A 10,766-nucleotide genomic window follows, 5' to 3' on the forward strand; every position below is an offset into this window, starting at 1 on the left:
GTTTCGATGTTACAGGAGAGACAGAGGTTGCCAAGGTGATCAAGCAAAGGTTTTGTTAAAACTAGGGAGGGAAAAGGGAGATGAAAATTATTATTAGTTTTGAAGGGTACGAAACAAGAACATGTTTGTAACTTCATATTATTAGATTAGAGAGCAATAATGTATTTTTGAAGTCTAACCTTTCTAATCCGGATTGAGACTTGTCAAATTGGGGGAGAGTTTATCATGACTTTAAGGATAATGTTATATAACTTTTTCTTTTATTATTTAAAGAATAACATGCATTTGAAAATTCCCCAGAAGAATTTTATATTCATGAGCTCAAATTATTAATGTTTCTTAAATCTGCCACTTGACTTCAATGTCATATGTATATAAAAAAAGATAATGCTACAAACCAAGACGCTTTCATAATTTTATAATTGCCTCTTTCTTCTAATTAATACATTGCAGGTAGCAGCACATCGAATATGAATTATGGAATTCAAATTATTAAAATATTTTATTATTATTATTATTTTTTATTTTTTCCTTTCCTTTCTCTATTTTGTCTCTCTTTATTGTATTTTTTAGTTGAAACACAAGCTCTATGAACAGCCCAGCCCACAGTTTGCGTTTCCGCTGTTTGGTTCACTTGAAGGATCATTATCTATTTCTGCCATGATCACATAAAAAAAAAAACAGAGAACCACAACTTGCTCGTGTAATTGTAGAAGCAGTTACAGTGTGGTGTCTTTTGATGACAAACACCATGAAGATGTTCAAACCATACCAATTCCAACCAACAAACTCTTCAAACTCACTTGCTATTATGTGGCTCTGTGGAAGCATTAATTTTTACTCCACCTTGTTTAACCAAATTACACAAGAAATCCATATTTTTGTATTTTGTACAAGTGACCCAGAAATTTATGTGGGGCAATACCAAAATCTTTAATAATTTCAGGAGATAAAAGGTTATATTTCATAAGTATATATATCAAAATGACAAAAATATGAGGCATAATATTGAATAATTTTACCAAATATGAATAGACAAATAGATAGGTATAATTACTCTAACTATATTAATATTTAAACACTATATAAAAAAATAATATATATGTATATGGATAAATAGATAGATATAAATTTATCTCAATGAAACTGTTGGATTATTAAACTTTTTATATTAAAAATCATGTTAAAAAGCATAATTATATATAAAAAAATCTAAAATGTAAAAAATAAAATTTATGCACATTTACATAGTTATATTATATATCTATACATATATAAAGTACATACACACACATATATATATTTAACGTAGGTTATTCCAAGAAATATAAATCATATAATGAAATAATATAACTCTTAAAATTTTTGGACTATACAACTTTTTGAATTAAAAGCATAATTTTTTTATTTAAACCCATATTTTTGTATTTTAAAAAATGCTAAAAATATTTAGAGAAAAAAACTATAGATTAAGTAAAAATAAATAAAAATCACCGTTAATGTTTCATATTGTTAAATAACAAGTATATTATGCAATGGAATTACACTAGTTTATTAATACATTTATCACATGTTTCTCTAAAATACCAATGTTATTAATTTTATGGACACACAAAAAAATTACTCTTGTACTTTAATTGTTTTAGAGTGAACAAAATAACGTAATTGTCCACACCATACAAATGCCTCAAAATTTTTTATTAAACATTATTTTTGAGAGATAAATATGTTATTTTCTGTATAACAAATCAGTAAAATGTGGAATACTTTTGTGCGGTGCAAGAGTAGTTGTATGTCATGTTAATATTAGAGATTATGATATTTTTATAAAGTTATATAGTTGATTTTTATGTACTTGAGCAAACTCGGGATGTGTACCTCGGTGGGGTGGCGATTCATTACAATTTTTTGGTCGCAATCCGAGGCTCGCTCACTGAGTTAAATAACAATAAATAAAAAATCTACCTTTAAAACAAAAAATGAATAATCTAGTATTTTAAAAAACAAAAAAATACAAATAATTATTTTCTAAATAACCACCCCGCCTTCCTCCCTCAAATGGGAGGTAAGGGTTCGAGCTCGTATTTTTAGAGTATTTTAAAAAATACATTAAATTAAAAAGCTGTGTTAAGAATTTTTATCTAAAAAAAAAAAAAAATTATTGTTTTTTTGAAGAAAATGCAGAGAGATTTCAGTGAAATGAATTTAGTTTTTCTTGGCTCTAATTTGTACTCCTCAAGGTTAAAATAAAGTTACACGAGTGAGAAAGCAATTTTTGCTAAGAAACAAAACGAAAGAAATTATTTTGATACTTTGAGAGAAACTCTAACCGGATTAAAATATGGTTAAACGTGAGAAATCAATTTTGCTAAGAAACAAAATGAATGAAATTATTTCGCAACTTTGAGAGAAAGATTAAACATTTAAATATTTTTGACATTTTGCTAATACATGTAGATTTTATAGAAGCGCACAAACACCTCATTCTACTGAAGAAATTAACTAAATGAAAGAATTTTTTTAATTTTTTTGAGAGAAACTCAACTAGAATTGACAAAACAGAGTTCAAACTGTAATTTTAGTTTGTACATGTTCTTTAGCATTTTGTTTTGTACGTGATTGTGCCAGAGGGAGTGAGAAAGTAATTTTGCTGAAGAAACAAAATGAAGAAAAAAAACTTTGAGGAAAACTATAACTGATTTAGTTTGTAAATATATTTCGCATTTTACTAATACATATAGTAATCACACCGACAAACTACACAAAATATGTCTATATTTTATAGAGACGTACAACAGTGCATATAGGGTGATTTTAGTGAAGAAAGAAAGAGAATTTCTTTAAAAAACAACAGAGTGCAGGCACTTAATTTTGCTGAAAAACAAAATGAAAAAAAAAAAAATCATTTTGCTTGGCTTTGATTCGTACCCTTCAGACTTAAAATAAGGTTATACAAAGGGAGTGAGAAAACAATTTTGTTAAAGAAACAAAATCAAATATTTTTTTTCTTTTTGGAAAATTTGAGGGGAATTCTTAACTGGATTTATTTTGTAAATATTTTTGTCATTTTGCTACTACTTATAATAATAAGACCAACAAACTAAACTAGAATACAAAACATGTGTAGATTTTATAGAGACGCACAAACACTGCAAAGACGCCTGATTTTACTAAAGAAACAAAACGAAAGAATTTTTTAAAAAACTTTGAAAGAAACTCAACTGGAATTTGATAAAACAAAGTTCAAATTGTAATTTTAGTTTGTAAATGTTATTTCACATTTTATTATACTCTCACATGCACTAGATTTTGCTGAAAAGACAAAATGAAATAATATTTTCATTTTGCTCAGCTTTTATTCGTACTCCTCAGGCTTAAAATAAGGTTGCTGAAGAAATAAATTGAACATTTTTTTTTTTTTAAATCTCTTAAAGATACTCTAACTAGATTTAGTTTGTAATTTTTTTTTTGCATTTTGCTAATACATATAGTAATCACACTGACACACGTACGCAAAATATAAAACTCAACTCTAATTAACAAAACCGAGTTCAAACTGCAATTTTTGTTGTTTCGCATAGTATAATTTTGTTATACTCTCTCTCTCATACACATAATTTTGCTGAAGAAACAAAATGAAATAAAATTTTCTTTTTGCTTGACTTTTATTCGTACTACTCAAGGGTTAAAATAAGGTTATATGGAGGGAGTGAGAAATCAATTTTGCTGAAGATACAAAATCAAAGATTTTTTTTTGAAACTTTGAGAGAAATTCTTTAACTGAATTTAGTTTGTAAATATTTTTGTATTTTGCTAATACATATAGTAACGACATCCAAAAACTAAATATCTACGCAAAATAAGTATAGATTTTATAGAGATGCACAAACACTGCACATACGCTTGATTTTACTGAAGAAATAAAGTGAAAGAAATTTATTTAAAACTTTAAGAAAGACTAAGCTGGAATTGATAAAACAAAGTTCAAAGTTCAAACTGTATTTTTATTTTGTAAATGTTATTTCGCATTTTGTTATACTTTCACATACACGTGATTTTGCTGAATAAACAAAATGAAAGAAAGTTTTTACTTTCACATATAGGGTGATTTTAGTGATAAAAAAAAATAATAATAAAATAAATAAATAAATAAAATTTTAAAGTAGGTATTCCAGTAGATGTAACTCATGCAATGAAATAATGTAACTCTTGAAACTTTTGGGCTATCTATCTCCTTGAATTAATAACATAAAAATTGTATTTAAAACCTTATTTTTTAATTTTTAAAATATGAAAAATGTTCAGAAAAAAAAACTATAGATATGTATAAAAAAAAAATCCTCACCGTTAATGCTTCATATTGTTAAATAACAAGTATATTATGCCATGGAAAATTTGAAATACACTAGTTTGTTAATATATTTTATCACATTTTCCTCTAAAATACCAATATTATTAATTTTATGGACACATAAAAAAATTACACTTGTACTCCAGTTGTTTTGAGAGTGAAACAAATAACATAATTGTCCGCAGTTCCGCACCATATAAATGCCTCAAAAAAATTTCTTAAACATTATTCTTGAGAGATAACTGTGCCATTTTCTTTATAAAAAATCAATGAAATGTTATTTATCTAAAAAAAAAAATCAATGAAATGTGGAATAACGATGCAACAATAGTTGTATGCCATGCTAATATTGCAACATTGTTATATTTTTCCAAAGTTTTATTTTTATGTACTTAAACGTACTAAGCTATTTATACTCAAACCGTTAAGTATGATTTTTATCTTTTAAATAGAGCAGATAATTTTCATTAATAACTTTTTATTTTATTTTATTATTTTAGAATGTTAGGCAAGTTGTATAAATAAAAAGTATGTACATGGCTTCAGCTTTAGTTGAGGATACAAAAGCAGGCCTTAGCCATACAGGCCCAAAGACAAAGACGAACAACATACAGGCCCAACCGTCTGAAAATTTATTTTCTATGGCAGCACCGTCTGAAAAGAGAGGTGTTGATTAACTTTTTTTCAGTTAATAATTTTTTTTTTTTTTTTTTTCCTAGTTAGTATTCGTACACACTTATTTTTTGAGACTTGAATCCTTGACCTCCCTTTGAAAAGTAAGAGGTTGATACCGCTAGACCACTGGCCTGTTGATTTATTTATTATTATTTTTCCAATTATTATTGTCTTAAGTATAACTCATTCGCTGAAAAAACCTTTTTAAAAATTGTTGTTAATTTATGTGTTATATTTCGATACAGATGTGTTGTGTTGAATAGTAACTTTTTAAAAATTGTTGTATGGAAATTGCATTTTATGATATAATTGTATTCTGTACTGTGTTACTAGTGTATTGCACTAGTGCAGCAGAGTGAACATGATCTATTGGGTTAAGCACAACTCATTCACTGGTCACGAAAATAGAGACTATCTATCAGCTGAGTCGGAAAAATTGATATTGTATAACGTCGATAAAATTTCGTTATGCTCAATTGTTGTCTTTGATCAGATTATTCAATCATTAATATATAGTATATCATTTCCCCCCTTAAAACAATAATAACTGAAAAAACCCTTCCCTACATGGACAAAATTCATATACTAGACAAAAACAGAGGCCGAACACTAATGTGCCATACTGCCATCGGTCTATAACTGAATTGGGAGAGCTTCTCGGTCGCCATTGCTGTTTAAATAAGCTGAATGAAAACTTTTTCTTTGCTGCCACATAAATCTTCCAAGTCTGTTCAAACGAGCCCTTCCTAACAAACGAATTGTGTTCCCTAGCAGAAGCAATGCCATCAAGACACCCCATACTATGACTGCAACTATAATTACATCAGTGAGTGGTGGTCTTAGCCCTCTTGGTGTGACAACCACAATTGCCATAACATAAGTTACTGCCATTGCTGTCACTGTCAACCACATGGTCACCATCAAAGTCCAAATATAAATCTTCGGCCGCTTGAAGTGCAATCCGCTTATAAGCAACAAGATTGTGCTCAGAGATGCAACAAAACCTATCGTGTTAGCACGAAGAAAAATTGGATATGAATCTGGATAGTTATATGCCATTATAGCTTCCCCTGCTCTGTGTGGAACTGTCTGATTTGTATCAGTGCTATTGTAATTGTCTTGCCAAGCACCGCCTGGAGGGCTCACCCCAGCTTGGAAAGCCATTGTTGCAATAAGTGATGCCACCACAATTAATGCGTTGCGCTTCTTCTCCAGCCATTCGCCTTGATGTGGAACAATGCTTTTCGGAACATTTCTTTGATCATGTACAAACAAGGGCGTACCATTAGGCCTAATGGTTCGATTTTCGTTACCAGCTGCTAAAGCTAGATCTTTGGCTCTCAAGGCTCCAGCTTCTTGAAGGGACTTTGCAATGTCCAAATCCTTCGCATCTCTCTGACTTTGTTCTAAAACGTCTAATGCTGTGAACCCATTTGCATTAATCGCATTTACATCCATTCTGACACTCGAAAGCAAATACTTTATGGTCTGCATACATCAATTAGTTGCCAATTAATACAAAGTTATATCTCACATCCCATGATGTTGTCCTATGCTATTATTGTTAGGGTCATAAATTAATGAGGAAATATGATACAGTAATAATGAAATGACAATAGGTGTAGGCTACATGCACTCAATAGGAATACTAAATAATTACTTAGAAACTTAATTATTATGGCCATACCTCAATTTGTTTATCCGCGACGGCTAGATGTAATATGGTGTTGCCATGCTCGTTCTTACAATTAGCAAATTCGTGATCATTCAAAGTCACCAGCAATAGCTTTAGTGCCTCTAATTGATCATGATGCACACACACATGCAGTATGCAGGTTGCACCCTGATCGAATTTTGCTCGAGCAGCGTCTGGTCTGACTCGAACCAACTCTTTCAAGACACTGACTCGGCCTTTGATGGCTGCGAGATAAAGGGGGTTTCTGCCATCTCGATCATGAGCAACACACATCTCACCATTAACCAACAAGAGTGCTTTTACTATCTCAACGTGCCCTTTAGCCGATGCTAAGTGAAGAGGGGACAATCGTCGCGTATCTAATTCTCCGGCAAGCTCGGAATTTCGAGCTAGAATTTCTTTCACAAAATCTACATGGCCGCGCAACGCTGCAACATGCAAAGGAGTTTCGTTAAAACAAGTCAGAACGACTCGGTCGAGAACTAGTCGATCTTCTTGAAGTAATTCATGCAATGATGTTATGTTCCCTTCCACTGCTGCTTCATAAAGTCTCTGCTCCATTCTCTCACTCTCTCTAGATACACATATAAGATAAGTTAGCTAACTGCTACTCCACATATGTGACATATATATACTATCATAAATATATATACATGTATAATCTGAACACACATATATGGTTTCAGATTCATAGTTGTTGAAGTGACGAAGAGTTAGCGGAATGCAATAGCAAGGAAATGAATTTCTCTCTGCTGAGAAAAAGAGAGGCCGTAGAACCGCGTAAAGACTGAAGAAAAGTCAAAATAAAAGTTTATTAACAAGAGGACGGACCAGCTATATATATATATATATATATATATATATATGCTTGACTACAATAAAAAATTGGTATAAATATGTATAGGTTGAGTGGGGACTTAAAAGACTTTGTTGAAATTAATTTCTCTCTTCTGAGAAAAAGAGAGAGGTCGTAGAAACGCGTAAAGACCGAAAGAAAATTCAAAATAAAATGAGAGCAGTTGCCAGCCGTGTAAAAAATACCAATGCATTGCATTTATGATTCATCTATGGTTAGGGAGCCAGGTTTTGACCCTTTTCTCCATTGCCCTCCTTACCTACCAGGTGAAAAAAGCAAAAAAAAAAAAAAAAAAATTCTCTTCATAAAATAACAATATAAAATGAACATTTAAGTAAGGACGCAAATGAACCGAGCTGAGTTGAGTCATAGGTTATTCAGGCTCAGACCCATTTGTTTATAGTTCGGCTTGGGCTCGTGCCGAGTCAAAAAATTGAGCTCGAACTCGGGCTCGTTATGGTGTTAAAAAGTTTGGCCCGTTTGTTTATTGTATATTTTTAAAATTAAAAAATTTCATTAAAAAATAGAAATAAATGTAAACAAGCCCTATAATGAGCTTATAGTTAACGAACATAAACGAAATTACACGAGCTCATGTTCAGGAACATAAATGAGTCTACATGAGCTCATGTTCACAAGCCTACACAAGACGAGTCTAGCAGTGCTCGAGATCGACTCATTTACTAAACGAGCTTAGAAATCTAACTTGACCTCGGCTCATTTGTTTAATGAACAAGCCAAAGTTGAGCCAAACCCGAGCTCTTTATGAACAACTTAGTTCATTTGCAACCCTAAACAAACACCAAATGATAGAGTCCTTTGCAATTACAAAAAAAAGTACTTAAACGCTCCCATTAATTTGACTTACATTCCCCTCTCTCTTAGTCTCTCTCTCTCTCTCTCCAGTAAAGATATATATATATATATATATATATATATATATATATATATTACCCTGGCAAGAAAATCGCTACCATACAACATCTACAGGCAAGGAGCAAGCTATAGCACCCATGCAAGAACCATATAGAACAACAAATAACAAAAGCTAGCAATAACAAAACTAACACCCCTTATAGTCAAGATCACAATCTTGACAAACCAGGAAAATGTGTCAGTTACATTGGGAGTACTAGCACCACAAAAGAAAGAAAGATGCACCGCCTTACACAACCTCCCAGAAAGAACTTGGTCGACAAACGTTGATGGAAAACAGATCGAGAGGGAGCCAAGATATGACCACAAGAGAAAAACACGCAAGAGCTCCACAAACATGGCCGTCACCTCTAGCCAAGTTGTGCATCATACCACCAATATCCACATGACCTGGCACCAACCCCAGCCAAAGTTGTTGCCAAACTTGATTCAGTGCAGGCTACGAAAACGGGACATAACTCACCAAAGACTTGGGCTCAATAGAGTCAACCCAATCAGGCAGTGGGTGAAAATATGCACCATGGCCCAAGCCCACTATTGGAATGGACAGAAAATTCAAGACTATGCCAATAGTGGAAACCATAAAGCCCAAAGGCCAGAAGCCCAGCAAACCCATACTAGAACCTTCCAGGAGTATGTGGACCAAAACGAAAGCGTAGAGGATACGCCAGTCATGCAATGTAAGCAACACCAGAGATGATGTCATGTCAACCTGCCTAAACAGTATCCCAAAACATTGATAGGCACAGTGAACCGAATCCGGAGAGCTTGATGAACAAAAGAGCAAATCGGCCAGTGATCCTATTCGGTCCTCTTGGATAGCAAAAGAAGAAAAAAAAAACAAAAAACACACACAACACAACAGACATATAACATTAGATTAAGAAAAGAACCAAGAAAAACTGTAGAAATACATGGATCAAACGAAAAAATCGGCAAACATAGGTTAGCAGGTATAGCACCGATCCAAATTAGCCATGAAACGAGCATGAACACACAAGAGCCAATCCATCCAAACAACGAAGATAAGCTGCGTCTGGGATGGGTAAGGACAACCATCCCCCTAAACACCCAATTGGAAAGAAATCCAAACTCTGATGAAACAAAAAACCTCAACGGGGTGAGGAAAAGACAATTCTGATAAACAGAGAATAGAAAACGAGAGCAAAATTGGAAGAGAAGTTGAAGGATCGGAGGGGAGGTGGGGAGGTGATAAAGAGATGACACCAAAGTTCCCCAGAAATTCACTGAGTTTTTTGAAAAGTGGGATTGCTCTACTTTCAAAGAAAATCTACATAATCTTTACAAACTATCAAAAGACACTTCACATGAGTTGGATTATGAGGCCTTGTGGCTAAACTCATGGCCCACCAAGCTACCTTACTGCGACACCATGCATAATTATATTTTTGTTTTGAAGCATTAGGCCAAAGTATTACGTGTAAATACCCATGAAAACCTAAGTTTCATAATTCGTACATTTAGGTCACCTTTTTTTGCTCCACACATGATTACTCATTTTGGAAATCATCCCAAATCCACAAATTCGATGCCCAAAACAAGGGAAGACACCATCTCTCAGCCAGCCAGATGAGTCTACTAGCCCAATAATCAGTCTTTCGCCCAAGTGATGATCCACGAAGAAGAAAGCCCAATTTACATAATTCAACAACGACCAGAGTTGTAATTACAGTAAATTTTTTATATGGAAGAAGTGTAGAAGGAAACCATCAACTTTGGAAGGATAGTGGGGGAGGGGGGCAAACAATCCAACTACCCTAATTCTTCTTTATAAAAAGAGGCTTAGATCTCCAATAAAGATATACTAAATAGAGGCTTAGACATCCAATAAAGATACTTATTCTTTTATATTTATTGTTTTCATTAAGTGTGTAGCAATCATAACTTTTCAAAGTTAGCAAATTTTTGCAACTAGAAGCAATTAGTTCATGAGGTAGGGATTGAGTGCATGACGGTTTTAAAAATTTAACTACCACTTCATAAAATCTAATTAATCAAAGCACTAATAACTAAATATCTCATTACTTTTTAATACTCTTATATTACGTAAAAAAAAAATTTATAAAAGATAAATACAGGGGTGTGATTGTACTTTACCTAAAGAATTAATAATAATATAAAAAAGATAAAAAAAAGTGAACAACAAGTCGTGTTATGACCCAATAATAAGTTAACACCCAACTATAAATGGAAACTATGAGAACCAGAGAGGAGAGTAAATGGAAACTATG

The 10,766-nt window shown here is 32.4% G+C and overlaps 1 protein-coding gene across 1 annotated transcript; it reads right to left on the reverse strand.

The window, feature by feature from the left end:
- Nucleotides 1–5,458: 5,458 nt before the first annotated feature.
- Nucleotides 5,459–7,487, reverse strand: LOC132286496 (ankyrin repeat-containing protein ITN1-like). The gene is made up of 2 exons (XM_059788843.1): nt 6,714–7,487; nt 5,459–6,514 (listed from the first exon to the last, which is right to left on the reverse strand). Exons 1-2 carry the CDS (start codon nt 7,281–7,283, stop codon nt 5,660–5,662), a joined length of 1,425 nt encoding a protein of 474 aa, XP_059644826.1. The 5' UTR covers nt 7,284–7,487; the 3' UTR covers nt 5,459–5,659.
- Nucleotides 7,488–10,766: the final 3,279 nt, after the last annotated feature.

This window comes from Cornus florida, unplaced genomic scaffold, assembly GCF_030987335.1.
Source record: "Cornus florida cultivar Cherokee Brave unplaced genomic scaffold, ASM3098733v1 CherokeeBrave_3.0.0_Hap2_Chr11, whole genome shotgun sequence".
In the NCBI taxonomy this organism is placed as follows: Eukaryota; Viridiplantae; Streptophyta; class Magnoliopsida; order Cornales; family Cornaceae; genus Cornus; species Cornus florida.

What these genes read in the sequence shown, in the direction of transcription:
- LOC132286496 (XM_059788843.1), bottom strand. Translation starts at nt 7,283, where the DNA reads ATGGAGCAGAGACTTTATGAAGCAGCAGTGGAAGGGAACATAACATCA. An exon ending in TCGCGGATAAACAAATTGAG is followed by an intron (nt 6,515 to 6,713) that starts GTATGGCCATAA and finishes TGATGTATGCAG; the next exon opens with ACCATAAAGTATTTGCTTTC.